Source organism: Hemicordylus capensis, chromosome 6 (assembly GCF_027244095.1).
Source record: "Hemicordylus capensis ecotype Gifberg chromosome 6, rHemCap1.1.pri, whole genome shotgun sequence".
Lineage (NCBI taxonomy): Eukaryota > Metazoa > Chordata > Lepidosauria > Squamata > Cordylidae > Hemicordylus > Hemicordylus capensis.
In genome coordinates this window covers 81,174,357-81,190,685 of record NC_069662.1, presented here as the reverse complement: position 1 = coordinate 81,190,685, position 16,329 = coordinate 81,174,357, and the positions used below count along the sequence as shown (strand labels likewise).

Genomic DNA, 16,329 nt, shown 5'->3' with positions numbered 1-16,329 from the left:
TTACATATAAAGCTCTTAATGGTTTGGGTCCAGGGTATTTAAAAGAGCACCTTCTTTGTTATGAACCCCGCTGCCTATTAAGATCTTCAGGGGAGGTTCAGCTGAGGGTGCCACTAGCTCGTCTAGTGACGAATCAGAGGTGAGCCTTCTCTGTAGTTGCCCCAGGGCTGTGGAATGCACTTCCTGCTGAGATTAGAGCTTCTCCATCCCTGTTGATCTTTAGGAACACAAGTGAAAACAGATCTCTTCAGCCAAGCTTTTTAGCTATTTAGTGGTTTATAGCTATTTTAATTTGAACTTTTATATATTTTAAATTGGTCGTTCTTTTTAAAAAAATGTTGTAAACCACCTAAACACTTCGGTAGTGGGTGGTAGACAAATATGTTAAATAAATAAATAAATGAATAAAGCTTTGTGCCCTGGATATCTCAAGGACTGCCTTAGCCCAAATGCTTCTGCCCCGTCTGCGGGGAAAATCATCAGATGGAGCTCTGTTCCAATGAGAGAGGTTCAGTTGTCATGCACACGGGACAGGGTCTGCTTGGTTATTGCCCACATATTTTTGAAATGCTCTCCTGATGGGCATACGCTCTTTGGCTTCGCTTGCTGCTTTTAATAGGCAGCTAAAGACCTGGCTTTTTATTCAGGCCTTTGATCTTTAAGATTTCCTTTACTTTTTTTTTGCTGCTTTCTGTTGTTCTATCATTATTTTATTGCATGTGTGTTAATTTTTAATTTGTATGGGTTTTATGGTTGCTTTTAGCAGATACATTTTTAATGAAAGGTAGTATATACATTTAACAATAAATGCTGTGTGTGTGTGTGTGTGTGTGTGTGTGTGTGAGAGAGAGAGAGAGAGAGAGAGAGAGAGAGAGAGAGAGAGAGAGAGAGAGAGAGAGAGAGATGTATGCACCTGATTAGGGTGTGTAATAACTTTTTTCATTGCAGTATTCAATTTGTTTTCACTGTTTAAGCCCATTTGTTTTGTAATTCATTTTTTAAAATCTCCTTCATTTTGGATAATTCCCCCCTTTTCATAGCAAGGGAGGTTCCTTGTAACCCAACAGAATGGCAGGCTTTACTCTTCCTTCCTTTCTTTTTAGTGTAAAAGGAATGTCATAGCTCCTCTCAGCAGCTGATCTCCTGACAGCCATTGAGGTCATTCACACAATCAAAAATTGTGTTCTACCCCGGTTTGGGAGCTGTATGTGCTCCCAGTTTGGTGTTGTGGAAGCAAGGTTGGAGGAAAACCTGGATAGAAGTGATTGTCTGGAAGGAATATAAGAGGAAAACCTGGGTAGCTTTTGCTCCTACCGTGTGTCCACACAATCACCTCTGTAATTGTGTGGAACAACCAAAAATTGGGAGCACAAACAGCTCCCAAACCCAGGTAGAACACAATTTTTAATTGTGTGAATGACCTCGTTATGCTTTTTCCACAATGCAAAAGTTCTGTTGATCCTTGTCATTGTGAGGAAAAAACCACAGTAGTCATTACTGGCTAAAGGTAAAGTGTGTCTTCGAGTCGGTGTCGACTCGTGGCACAGTGGCACAGAGTCGTGCCACTCTGTAAATGAACAAATGGGATAGAATGTTGGCCTTTGAGAATTCTGTTGATTCCTCCTATGCTTGCTTCAGGTTTTATTTGACAAAATGGAGTTCTCCAATAACAGCTGAACATACAAGCAGTGTTTTCTATTACCACATATATCTGTATAGCATTAATGAGAAATACAAAATTGTAAGCATCGAGAAGTGTGCCAATCTTTGAATTTAAATAAAACCATTATAAACAGATATATTTTTTAAAAAAAAAAAATTAGAAGTGAAATAATTTATTTTCATGAACACAAAGAGTGCTATATCCTGCTTAGAATTTAAAAGCTCAGCTTCTCAGCTCTGTTTTTGATTCCTTCTGTTTCTAAGTAGCATATAACTCAAAAGGGACACAAGGGGAAAATACTTTGTTTCTCAAATCTCCTCATTTCTCATGTCTCCACAGATAATTATTGGAATGCAGCATCATTCATTACTCCGACTTCATATCTCCACTTCTCCACTTTCCAAGGGGAAACCAGCGCTGACATTTCTTTCTACTTCAAAACGTCAGCCCCTGATGGAGTGTTTCTTGAGAATCTGGGGAACACAGACTTCATCAAACTTGAGCTGAAATGTGAGTATATGCTGTCCTCCCACCATGAATGAATTCTTTAAACAAAGGCAAGGTCTTTAGCTTCCACCATTCATTATATTCTGTAAAACCAACTACTCAGTAATACAGATGAAAAACTAGTTCCAGCATGAATTTTATTTCATTTAATTACTACAGACTGATATGGAATTGGATGTGCTTAAATGGGATTGCCATCGATGAATCTGGGCAGATTCCTTTGGTTTTTAAATGGTGGTACACAGACTGCGTTCTTGCCTGACATTCCAGTGTCTTAGGGCCAAACTACATTGTTCCAATCAGCAAGCAAGCATGACTCGGAGGCTTCTGTAGGGGCTGAGGATAATCATGTGACCCACTCTGTCCTATTCCTTTGAAGCAGGCTTACTTGGATGGTGTGTCTGGTGTCCTTGCAGTTTCCTCCTTTGACAAGTGCTGCATTGTTGTGCTCAGGCAGAATCCCAAAGGGTCTAACACACAAATATGATGAATGTTTATATACCGCTTTTTGACAAAAGTTCGCAAAGCAGTTTACATAGATATGAATAAATACATAAATAAAATGGCTCCCTGTCCCCAAAGGGCTCACCATCTAAACAAGATACGATAGACACCAGCAACAGCCACTGGAGGAATGTTGAGCTGGGGATGGATAGGGCCAGTTGCTCTCCCCCTGCTAAATAAAGAGAATTACCACTTTTAAAAGGTGCCTCTTTGCTCAGTTAGCAGGGGACATGCCTCACTATTGCCAAATAAATAAAAATAGTATGCCAGCCACTACACTTTTAAAAAATACTTCATTGGGGGGGGGGGGCAGGGTTTGTCTAGTTGTTCCTCAGGCACAAAAGGTTGGGAAACACTAGTCTAAGCCACTGGTGAGATAAGACAAAGACTGTTGGATGTCCAACATGTGAAACACCAGGTAAAAACAGTATAGATTCCACCGCACTGTTGACCAAGCACTGAGGAATGTGGCACAGCACCACCAAAACTGGTTTCTCTGCCCATAGACAGGTGATAGGAAAACAAACAGAAAATGTGATGGCTGTAGGAGGCTGGTTTGTAGAATGCACTTATCCAACCAGAGAGAAGGTGACCTTGGACTTAATTCTGAGTGGCACCCAGGACCTGGTGCGTGATGTTGGTGTCATCGACCCTTTAGGGAACAGTGACCATAGTGCCATCAAATTCAGCATACATGTGGGGAGAAAATCTCCAAGGAAATCCAACACAGACATTTTGAATTTCAGAAGAGGAAACTTCTCCATAATGAGGAGTATGGTGAAAAGAAAGCTAAAAGGGAAAATCAGGAGAGTCACTTCGCTCCAGAATGCATGGCGTTTACTCAAAACCACAATACTAGAAGCCCAGTTAGATTGTACAGTGGTCCCTCGACTTACGAACTACTCGACATAAGTATTTTTCGAGTTACAAACGGCAGTTTTAGATCCGGTTTTAGATGCGGTTTTTTCGACTTACAAATTTTTAGATGGGGTTTCCTCGACTTACAAATTTTACATGCGGTTTCCTTGACTTGCCTGCCTGTTTACTGCCTGTTTATTCTTGAAAAGAAATGTTCCTGTGCAGTTTGCAAGCCTTACTGGGGGTCTGGGTCTTTTTTCTAGGCTCCGGAACGCATTAATCCGTTCCCAATGCATTCCTATGGGAAACTGCTTTTCGACTTACGAACTTTTCGACTTACAAATGTGCATTCGGAACGGATTAATTTCGTAAGTAGAGGGACCACTGTATACCCAAAAGGAGGAAAGTTACCACTAAGTCCAGGAAGATGCCAGCATGGCTAACGGGTACCATCAAGGAAGCCATAACAGGGAAGAAGACTTCCTTCCAAAATTGGAAGGCCTGTCCAAATGAGGAGAACAGAAAGGAACACAAACTCTGGCAAAAGAAATGCAAGGTGACAATAAGGGAAGCAAAAAGAGAGTCTGAGGAACATTTAGCCAAAGGTATCAAGGGGAATAACAAAAACTTCTTTAAATACATCTGAAGCAGAAAACCTGCCAGGGAAGCGGTTGGACCATTAGACAATGAGAGTGAAAGGGATTATTAAGGAGGATATGGAGGTTACAGAGAAGCTCTATGAGTTCTTTGCGTCTGTCTTCACAGCAGAGGACACTGAGCATATACCTGTTCCTGAACCAGGCTTTTTAGGGATGGAGGCTAAAGAACTGAGTCAGATAGAAGTAACAAGAGATGATGTTCTAAACTGTCTGGAAAAACTGAAAGCTAACAAATCACCAGGGCTGGATAGCATCCATCCAAGTGTCCTCACAGAACTCAAATGGGAAATTGCCAACCTCCTTGCTAAAATATGTAACTTATCCCTGAAATCGGGCTCTGTGCCAGAGGACTGGAGAGTAGCAAATGTAACACTGATTTTCAAAAAGGGATCCAGGGGCGATCTAGGAAATTACAGACCAGTCAGCTTAACGTCCATTCCAGGCAAATTGATGGAAAGCATCCTCAAGGATAAAATGGTAAAACACATAGAAGAACAGGCCCTGCTGGAGGAGAACCAGCATGGCTTCCGCAATGGTAAATCTTGCCTCACCAACCTTTTGGAGTTCTTTGAGAGTGTCAACAAGTGTGTGGATCAATGTGATCCAGTTGACATAGTACCTGGACTTCCAAAAAGCTTTTCGCAAAGTTCCTCATCAAAGACTCCTGAGCAAACTTAGCGGTCATAGGATAAGGGGAAAAGTACATGTGTGGATTGCTAACTGGTTGAAAGACAGGAAACAGAGGGTAGGTATAAATTGAGAGTTTTCACAATGGATGGAAGTAAGAAGTGGGGTCCCCCAGGGATCGGTACTGGGACCGGTGCTTTTTAATTTATTTATAAATGATCTAGAAGCAGCGATGTAGCCAAATTTGCAGATGATACCAAACTCTTTTGGGTAGTGAAATCCAAAACTGATTGTGAGGAGCTCCAAAAGGATCTCTCCAAACTGGGGGAGTGGGCAACAAAGCAGCAAATGTGGTTCAGTGTTGGCAAGTGTAAAGTGATGCACATTGGGACAAAAAACCCCAACTTCAAGGAGGTCAGGCTTTGTGTCTCCGGACTCCATAAGGCTGTGCCACTTCTTTGGGTGCATGAGCAGCATTGCCGCAGAGAAGAGAGGATCATCCCGGGTGGGGGGAGGTAGTTTGATCCTGCCTTCACCCTCCCCAGCCCCAGGCCATTTGGTTGTGTGAATGCGCTTATGGTTTGCCAAGTTGACAGAAATTCAGTTTGTTAAATATGAATAAAACTCAGCTGTATCCCTACAGGTATAACCAGTTCCTTTATATACCTCAAGCAAAGCCCTAAACTTTATTTCCTGAGCAAAGAGAGTGCATTTATGATTGGAAAATCTCCTTTTCAAAATAGCTGACAAGATGTGCTCTCATGAAGAACACATTGATAAAATGCAGCTAGAAGTTGGGCTAATGCATTTGGCTGGCCCATTTATCATACAGCTCTTCTTTTCAGTCTTTCACTTGTCAACATCCAAGGAATAGCTGACAAGGATGGAGAATTATCTCTGGCCCTATTTTTACATACCTCAGTAAATTTGTAGTGCATAATTACTTTTACAGCCTGTTGGTCAACCAATACATCCAAGATAACCAAAACATGCTTTCAGAAAAACTATATTCACGCAGCACTTCTCTGTTCCATATTTTTTCTTTCCTATGGTCTTTGTAATTTTGTGCCCATACCTTTTCCTATAATATTAACATGGAAGGGATATTCAGATGTTTTTGCTTATCTTCAGACAACACAGACAACTCTGAACCCTTGCATTGCAATCCAGAAAATAACTTAGGGTTTTTTTTTAAGGATTAGAAATTAGCAACAAACATTTGTCTTATTTAAAAACCAGTGACAACAACAATATATAGACACAAGAAAAATTAGCATAACCTCAAAAAAAGACTTACGGTAATGAGGTTATCTGCTGAATGTTTGGTCCAGACACTAAACAGAGTGATGTGATTTGAAAAATTGGCAATATTGTCTGGAAAAAATGTGCAGTCTTTCACTTTGTGACCACATATATAAAATCAAATACTACCATGATAAGAGAAGAAAACTGGTAAAAACTTCCCCTCATTTGTTAGAGTATATGTCTTCAGAGAGTGTTATACACAAAGCTATTCAAATATAAAATGATTAAAAGGTAATGAAATTGAAATCGTGTATAAATCAACAAATATAACATATGAAATTCAACATAACATAAGCTTAATTTTTCAGTATACTAAAAAAGTATCCCAGACATAATAAACATTGTTTTAGGTGCAATACCTTTTTGTAGGAGTTTTTTTTTTTTTAACGTTAAGGAATTTCAAATATCTTTCATGTTGTATTTAACCATGTTTTTGCTGATAGATTAATTGAGCTTTCATCATTTTTAGCCGTCCAATAGCAAAGAGTTAATACCACTCATATATAATTCTCAGGCTTAAACAATAATAATGCTAGTGGTAGCATAGCCTCACGATGAAGATTTAAGTTTATAGTATCGAAATCGATAAGCCTCTGGAATACATTAGACCATTAGACTATTAGAATACTGTAATAGTTTGCACATGTTTCAGTCTTGCCATTCTTTTCTCACTGCAAATGCATGTGCTATTTAAAAATCCAACACATTCATTAGATGTTAAAAATATTTAAAGTGTGATTGCTCACTCTGGAGCCAGTAGAAGTGTGGAATAACTGGTCTGACCCAGTGTTAGCTGGGTCTCTGGAAACAGATAGGATAACTGATAGGAAATCAGAAAATTAGGTGTTTGCTGATTTTTGTAGTAACTACAATGAATCTAGCAATTAATACATTCCCACAGCTCAGTTACTACAGAGTTTTCTGAATTTTCCCAGAAAGAATGACTACTCTTTTAAAAAGCATCAGCCATGACCTTGAAAACAACACATAATACAATTTATATGTTGTGTCATCCCCACCTCCCATCTCCCGCTTTATAGATAGATAGATACAGTAGATAGATACAGTAGATAGATAGATAGATAGATAGATAGATAGATAGATAGATAGATAGATAGATATTTTCCCTTAGGGCATAGAGCACCATTGGGTTTTCAGTTATTTTCTTTGGCACCATGAGACCCCTAAGCTTAAATTAAAAAAGAGACATCTAAGGTATTTCTTTATTCCATGGCACATCACTTACACATCTATACACAGTCTGAGAATCAGTGGTCTAAATTATCTCCGTTAACGACTGAGGAGATTAAAAGCATATTATCTACTACACCAGTCGATGGTGGGAATATAAGAGCAAAACAATAAACATGCAATTTCCCATCTCTTAACAGTCACATGCCATCAGTTGTGGCTGTTGGAACCCTGACACCACAATTACCAAGTTCATCAATAGGAACACTGAGAGGCCTTTCACACAATTGCAGGTGTTGGCAGGGGGAGGCAAAGTTAAGCCTACCTTCCTCACAGACAATCTAGACTGGCCCCAGCTGCAATACACCACCGCACACATGATCAGCTGTGCTGCACCACCGCACACATGCGCCGCTGCACACATGCGCCGCTGCACACATGGCAGTGACCAGTGTGGTGTTCTGGAGGCCGGGTAAGCCTACAGTGCACCACATGACCAGCACTCTAGGTGCTCATCTCTGTGTCAGCACAGGTTGTAAGCTGCCCGTGCTGACACACGATCCCAGAGCCAGAGGCGTAACTAGGGAAAACGGCGCCCGGGAAAAGCACTGAAATGGTGCCGCCCGTGCCCCCCCACCCCCCAACATACTACATTATACTTAGGTTTTTCCTCACAAGCGCCCACCGCCGCCAAGCCAGGCCACTGACTGGCCGCCAGGCGCCAGCAAAGCAATGGGGGGGGCGCGGGCGGCGCGGAAGGGACCGCTCGTGGGGGAGGGGGCGCCGACGCGCTCCCTTGACTGCTGCAGCGCTGCTGCACTGAGCAGGAAACATTTGTATTAACAAAAAATAAATAAAAATAAACAAAAATTTTGTCATGGCGGCGCCCCCCACGTGACCAGAAAAGATGGCGCCCAGGGCATGTGCCCCCCCTGCCCCCCCTATAGTTACGCCTCTGCCCAGAGCCTGAGTTAGCTGTGCACTTGCTCTGTTAACCCAGGCTAAGAGCCTGGCTTTGGCACTGGATTTGGTGCCATGGCACCACCAGGATCCATGTGGATTCCAGTGGTCCTCACAGGCAGCCAAGCCTTGGGCTTGGCTGCTCATGAGAACAGCTTCTAAATTTGATTTTAAAAAAGAAAGAAATTGGTTTATCATTTCCATTGTAACTAGAGGACCAAATATATGTTGGACCGTTCAGAAACCTGAATTTCATGTCAGCTATGGTAGCTGAAAAATAGCCATGGAATTCTACTATCAAAAACAGCACAAGAATAACCAAAAAAAGAGTGATAGACAAGATGAACACAAGCAGAGCATAAAGGAAGCCTGTGTTTCCATTTGAGCATTTCCTCTGATTTCTTTGATATAGAGGCTTGAGTGCAATTCAGCCCAGAGGTCAGACTACTTCAGTATCTTTGTGCCACATGAGGACTAGAAGCTTATTTTTAGCAGTGGAATATCAAGAAAGAAAAGAGTACTTCAGTCCATGCAGGTCCTCAGACTGGTACATTTGGCTGAGGCTGAGAGCCGCCATGTGAGCTGTGCATGGATTCCTTCCTGCAGTATGCAAACAGGATGCTGCCATCTAGATCTGCCCTGAGGGAAGCCAGCCTACTTCTTCCTTGCAGAGAAACACCGTATATTAGTTGGCAGCCCTAAGACTGCCAGGCAGCTATGCCGTTCTCTACTACCAAATCCGTTATGGGAAACACTGTCAAGTAGAGAGCTGTAGCATATGATTCTCATCAGGAGTAGCCCATACATATATCAAAATGACATAAAAATATAAAAGCTTTAGGAAATAGCTTTCCTAAGCTGTAATAGAATAGGAAACAATCAGGACTTAGCTAAAAAAAGGGGGGGGGGGAGAGATGTAAACATTACCAAAAATGAACCCTATTATTGTTTCCCATTGGACAGATTCAACTTCAAATTACTACATTAATACAAGTCCCATTGAAATGAATATGACTGGTGTTGGCAGAAGATCACACATCACAATACAAAAAAAACATTGTGAGATTCCTGGAAGCTGGGACATGTCATCTTGGCCTCTGGAGCTGGGAGTGCGGTCTGTGCTCCCAGCAAGATCAGGTGCCCGTCTGTGGGGGAGGGTGTAATTTGAATTATATGGGCTAATATGTAATAGGGGTGTTAGGTATGGAAGGACCTACCATACTGCACAGGATTGTACTACATGTCCTTAAAAACTGGTATAGTATAGTGAGTAAAAGTGTAATTTGGGAAGTCCCCAAATCAATTCTCATCTTGGCCATGAATTCACGAACTGGCCTTAGATGGATCACTATTTTCTCAGCCTCAACTATTATCTGCAATCGAGAATGACAATAATACTGGCCCACCTTACAGGGCTTTTATCAGGGATTACTGAGATAATATATGTGAAGAACTCTGAACATTCTATTGAGCTATATATACATTTTAAGTGGTAATGTTACATGAGTATATTCCAGGCTTACAATTTTATGATTTCCTGTTGCAAATTTAAATTAAAAATTAATTACAAACTGCAAACCAACATTACTCTAATATCAAAAACACATTTTTCTCACCACTGGTGCATATGTATATCAAAAATGCATTTTTTTCACCACTCCTGCTTCTGTTTGTCTTTTTAATGGTGTTCTGTGGTTTTACTGTTTAACTGATTTTTTAAACATAATTTTTATGGGGTTTTATTGTATTTTAACTTTTGTAAACCTCCTTGGGATGCCTCATGAAAGGTTGTGTGTGTGTGTGTGTGTGTGTGTGTGTACATATATATATATATCCATTATAATGGTATCCTCTGTGTGTGTATTAAGCATTTGTTTGTTTATTCAATTTATATACCATGTTTCCTAAAGTGGCTCAGCAGTTACATTAAAATAAAAAAACCATAATAAAAAACAAAAACAAAAAAAGATTTGAACCAGATTAAAATTAAAACTAGATTTCATTAAAAGCCAGGCTAAAAAGATGGGTCTTTCAGGCTCTGCTGAAGGCCTCCAAGAAAGATAATCCTCTCATATCCTCAGGGAGCATGTTCAACAACCTAGGGGTGACAACTGAGAATGCCCAATCCCAGGTTGCCACCAGTTGTATCAGTGGTACCTGAAGACGGAACCCTCCTGAGGATCTTAATGAGAAGTGGAGATCTTGTAGAGAAAGGTGCTCTCAGGTAACTCAGCCATTCAGGATTTAAAAGTAATAACCAGCACTTTATATTTTGCCCGGAAACATATCAGCAGCCTGTGCAACTGATTAAGAACAGCCATAATGTCGTCTCTCTGGGATATCCCAGAGACCAATCTGGCTGCCACATTTTAAATTAACTGAAGTTTCTGAACTATGTCAAAGTCAGCCCTACATAGTACACATTGCAGTAGTCCAACCAGGAGGTTACCAGCTGGTGAACCACAGTTTTCAGGTCATTCTCCTCAAGGAACAGGTGGGGTTGTTGAATCAATTGCAGCTGGTAAAAAACACTCCTATCCACAGCCTCAACCTGAGGCCCCAGCGTGAGACCTTGGGAGTCCAAGAGCACTACCAAGGTACAAACCTTGGTAGTGCTCTCTTTCCAGGGAGTATAACCTTGTCCAGAACAGGAAGTTCTACCCCATCTTGCAGATTATGATCCCCAACAATGAGTACCTCTGTCTTGCTTGGTTATCACATGTGCATATGAAGACCAAGACTTATTTTAAAAAGCGATCTTCTGGGTGAACATCTCTTCATCCATCTCTGTTAATATCCCAGTACCAAAAGGTTTCATTTACCCTAGTTAGGTTTGCCTCTCCCTTTTCTCCCTTCCTTCCTTTCCTTTTATTGTCTGTCCCTGTTGACATTTAGGGAACAATTTATCAGATAGAAGCACAGAACTGACATAGGGCTCCTTTTCCCTTCCCATACTTAATTGGTTCTTGGCATGCACATGCAGAGCTAGCCACTAGACAAATTATGAGGCTCCTTTACTTACATCCAATTGTTGGTCTCCTCTGTGGGGCTTCCAGTCCACGAGGTTGGTCTCCTCTGTGGAGAGGTTGGTCTTCTGTGGAGAGGTTGGTCCTCTGTGGAGAGGTTGGTCTTCTGTGGTCCTCTGTGGAGAGGTTGGTCTTCCAGAGGTTGGTCTCCTCTGTGGAGCTTCCAGTCCACGACCAACGCTCTGCACATGCATCAGAGTACAGCTGCAGAGGAGAAGACAGAAGCCCCATGCATCGGCCCTCCCAATGCAACTCCAGCCCTTAGGTCATAAACTTCTTGAAGTGAGGCTCTGCCTTTATTGTTCATGTATTTTAATATGCCAGTTTTTACTCCATAGATCATTCACTTCACTTGTATTTTCACTTCCAAGAAATTAAAAGAGCACTTAGGAGAGGACTTTATCAAGAAAAACATTGTGATTGGTATTGTGGGATTCTTTTTTCTTCTCTTTCTCTTGCTTTCTCTATAACTTCATCAAATAAAAGAGATTAAATGTACATTTAATAGATAGAGGTTGCATTCCCACACATGTAAGTACTTCAGAGGCACAACCCACAATTTTCCCCATGAGCATGAATTTTATTATGCCTAAATAAGAAAAACAATAACAGTATGCCATCTAGATTCTGACTTTAAGCTGTGTTGAAACCTGCAGCAGAGAATCTGTTAAAAGGTCTTTATTGATCTTTCTTTGTTTTGTTCACTTGTTTAGCTCATCAGTGCTCTTGACCCTTCAGAAAAGCAAAAGCAAAAAAGGACAGGTCCCTTCCCACCTCCCTCCAGGACCTTAAAATCCAGTGGAGGAGCCCACAAAGGAAGAGGGGGAAATGGAAGAAAGGAGAGGAAAGAGAAACAAGGGATGAGTGTTAGCAAATGGAGTCATACATAACTTAAGCTTCATTTGTTGGGCATTAATCAAAGGTTCAGTTGGGGATTAATCAAAGGTTTCACAGTAAACTGTAGGTTTTGAGTAGGGTTCAAAGAAAAATAAATGGTTTACCCTTTCAAAAATTAACATCAAATTTCAGACCAACATAAGCATGTACCGTATACTACGGCTAAGAAAAAAAGGCCTTGCACAATTATATTTTATAAAGAAATGTAAAATCACATTTGCCACTAAACTGTTCCTCTCTTTTCCCAATACAACCTTTCTTCAGTTTATGTATACACATTTTTTGTTTATGAATTATACACAATATAGCATACATATACAGGTAAGGAGCTGGTATGGCTGCAATATTATGGTTGGTTTATGCTAAATTTGAACAGATGATAGGCCTCAGTTTTTAATTCCAGAGGCATTCAAATTGTGCAAAATGGATTGGTCAACTGGAATGGACAGGGATTCACTCTGGATTGGTCAAGAATCCTGCCAAGATTCTGAGAGTCAGTTAGTGGAAGACAAGAGCAGAGAAGGAAGGTGATCTTCAGAGAACTGATGTGGATACACCAGTTAGAAGCTGAAAGAGAGGAACCACTGGGCAGGAAATGAAAGGGAAGCTGCTAAAAGCAGACTGCTGATCAGCAGCTAGCTTCAGAAGGGTTTATTGGGAACTGAACACTGTCTTTCAGCACAATCTATGCCTACATCAAAGGAGGGAGGAGAGTTGGCCTGTGAAAACAAGCATGTATTATCTCCTTTGCTAAGCAGGGTCCACTCTTGTTGCATTTGAATGGGAGACTACATATGAGCACTGTATGATATCTGGGGTCCTCTGGGAAGTGGATCTGCATGCTTGCATGGAGAAAGTTTCAAGTTCTATCCCTGGCAACTCCACGATAGGGTTGAGAGAGAATCCTGCCTGTAACCTTGGAGAAACCGCTGCCAGTCTATGTAGACAATACTGAGCTAGATGGACCAATGGTCAGACTCGGTAGATGGCAGTTTTCTATGTTCCTAAGGAGTTATCCAATGGCTGGGAGAGTCCCACAGCTGTGAGAACTTGAAGATATAGCAAAGAAAGGAAGGCTAGAAAAAAAGACCAAGTTTCTTCAGGATTCATCAAGTCTATACAAGAAGACATCCATTGACCAAAAGCTAACATCTGCCAAGCAACCACAAGAACAACAGAAAATTCCAAAGCCATAACCAGGTCAGGAACTACCATGTTTCCCAGAAAATAAGACAGTGTCTTATATTAATTTTAGCCCCAAAAATGCACTAGGGCAATTAGCAGGACATCAGAAATTACTGCTAGGTCTTACTTTCGGGGAAACAGGGTATTATAGAGGCAATTGAGGCTTGAGTCTTTAAGGGCACAAAAGATCTATGGTATATTGGCCCATCAAATGTGAGTCATCACGTGATTGGCATAAAGATTAATGGGGGCGGGGGTGAACTAAGCCTTATTTTACAGCCACAGCATTCAATAACATCAAGAGCAGTACTCAGTGTGGCCACTCACATGACTGGGCGGGCAGGCAGTGGGAAGGCTGCACAAATCTTACCTTCCCCCCACCACCACCTTCAGATGATCCATGGAATGTTGCTGGGAGCACCAACTGTGCTCCCAGATGACCCGCTGCTGAGCCAGGCAGTGCAGAGCTCCAAAAGCTGGGACAATGAATCCCAGTCTCCAGATATACCACAATGCACCATGCACCAAGCACGGTGCATTGAGGGATTTCCCCTAGGAGATGGCTTATCTAGGTACCTGTCTTTGTGTCTCCTCTGGCTGAATGAAGCCCAAAGAGACATGCAATCCTAGAGCCTGGGCTAATGGTGCATTGGTGTCATTAATCCAGTCTAAAAGCCGAGCTAAAAAGCTGGGCTAGGCCTAATCCTGGCAATTTTCACGCACATCTTAACTGAGACTCGGATTCCCTAGCTTGGGTTAGGCTGTGCATGGGAACAGCCTCCATATCTGTATAATATCTGTATAAAAATAAAAGCTTACATTTTAAATATGTTAAACCTTACTTACTTCCTAGTTAATTTTTCCAAGCCAAAAACTACTAGTAGGGTTTGAACTATACTAGAAGACTAATGAATTAGTAGCAGCAGACCAGGGGCACGTGGTGGGGGATTTAGTGGTTTCTGGGCAGGGTATCCTCCTCACATGGGTTTACAGACAGGATCTTCTTTTAAGATCAGAAATATCTGAGTAACGTTAGGATGTAGTCTACCTTCTCTCACACAAGCATGCTTTGTACAGAAGTAGTTTTCTCCTCACATACCCTCCCTGTATTTGTATTTGCTTTTTTATGCTGCTGTTTGTTCTTGTGGCTGCTATTTTTATTGTTCTTGTTTTGTTTTCTGTATGGTTTTATTGTGGAATTGGTTTTAATATTGTATTTATTTCATATTTGTATTGTGAGCCATCTTAGACGCTCTGGTGGTGCAGCTCGTAAAACAATAAATTTAATGAGTTTATTTTATTTTTTAAAAAGCAGGCTTTTTACTCAGAAATTTGAAACCTCAAGATGACTTTTTTAAAGGATCACTTTCTTTTTGTAACATGTCTGCTAATTCGATAATTTTTCATCCAAGCATATCTTAGAGTTATTCTGGTTATATAAAACTTGTTCATACATCCTTTCTAGAAGGAAGTCATCTCTTTCTCCTTTGGTCTCTGTTCTGGAAAGTAAAACAATGAGCTTATGTTTATCTTCGTTAGACAAACTAAGATGATTTACTTCTAAAAATATATAAGATTTTTCCATGGTATCTTAAAAAAATCTGCATTTTAACTGCAATTTAAATCCCTATTGCAGATTCCAATTAAGAGTTAATTGCAAATTCTAAAAGGTCAATGTTTAAAGGATAGTATTCACATAGTATTCAGCAACATCCATTTAAACCAATATTCTTTTAACATTAAAACAAAAATTCTCATCATTGGTATTGCAGCGGCAACAGATGTGTCCTTTTCATTTGACGTTGGAAATGGTCCAGTCGAGATAATTGTGAGGTCACCGACCCCACTCAGTGATGACCAGTGGCATCGAGTCATGGCTGAGCGGAATGTCAAACAGGCCAGCTTGCAGGTGGATCAGCTCCCAAAAGAAATCAGGAAGGCACCCACAGAAGGCCACACCCGACTAGAGCTATATAGCCAACTATACGTTGGTAAGTCATAGAAGAACCTATACAGTGTAATATTTATGTATTTTATTTATATACCGCATAATATAGAAACCTCTAGGTGGTGTACAGAATACTACTCTATATTCTATGTGACTGGTCTTTTCAGTTCATATACGTACTGGACCCATGCTCCTCTTCAGGTAATATAGGAAAAAGGGGTGGGAGTGAGGCTTTTTGCTCAAGAACATAGCCAAAATCAGCCCAATCCAAGCACCCCTTCCCCCAGTGCCTGAGGCAACATAGAGTTGCCACCCCACCTTGCCTGATCACCACCCACCTGCCTAGTTTTCCCATCTAACTGATGTCCTCTCAGTCTCTCCACACACATTCCAGTTTCACCCCATTTTCTCTTACTTAGATGCAGTAGCCATCACCACTTCTGCTCCTGCTCCTCCTCCTGCTTCTCCTCCTCCTGTACTTCCTGTCAGCCTCTTGAAAAGGCAGAAGGCAGAGAGCAGAATGGCAGGAAATGTGGAAAAATAGCATGCTGGACTAGGTAGCCCATCAATCTACTTCTCTGCACTTCCTACCACTCTGTTTCCCTCTCTATAGTTTGAAGAGGCTAAAAAAGAGATCTCTATATTGGTGTTACAGCTGTCAAAGGAAGCTCAAGATTGGTTTTGTTTCAATCTATGCTAATGCTGATCTCTAATCATAATTCATTTGCAGAAGGACTGAGTTTATTTAAATGGTCATTTATTTGAACAACTTAATGGTTGGTTGTAATGACCAATTGGTCATAATTTTTAACAGTTCCAGAAATGGTAGTAATTCACCATACATCACTGGACATTTACTTCCTTAGAAAGACAGCAAAGCTTGCTGGATTACAGGATAATATGTTCTGCTGCCTTTGCTGCTTAGAGGAGAGGATTAAAGGACAATGCCACCTTCCTCTGGGCTCCCAACAAGGCCTATTGGAACAGCCACCGCTTCCT

General features: G+C 41.1%; 1 protein-coding gene across 3 annotated transcripts in view; it reads left to right on the top strand.

Annotated features, from left to right (window-relative positions):
- CNTNAP2 (contactin associated protein 2) overlaps positions 1-16,329 on the top strand; it is a 1,803,519-nt gene that overhangs the window by 1,653,921 nt on the left and 133,269 nt on the right. For all 3 annotated transcript variants that reach the window (XM_053266196.1, XM_053266197.1, XM_053266198.1), the window contains 2 exons: positions 2,003-2,173; positions 15,155-15,373. In XM_053266196.1, coding sequence (XP_053122171.1) covers positions 2,003-2,173; positions 15,155-15,373 — 390 coding nt within the window. The remainder of the gene's footprint in view (positions 1-2,002; positions 2,174-15,154; positions 15,374-16,329) is intronic.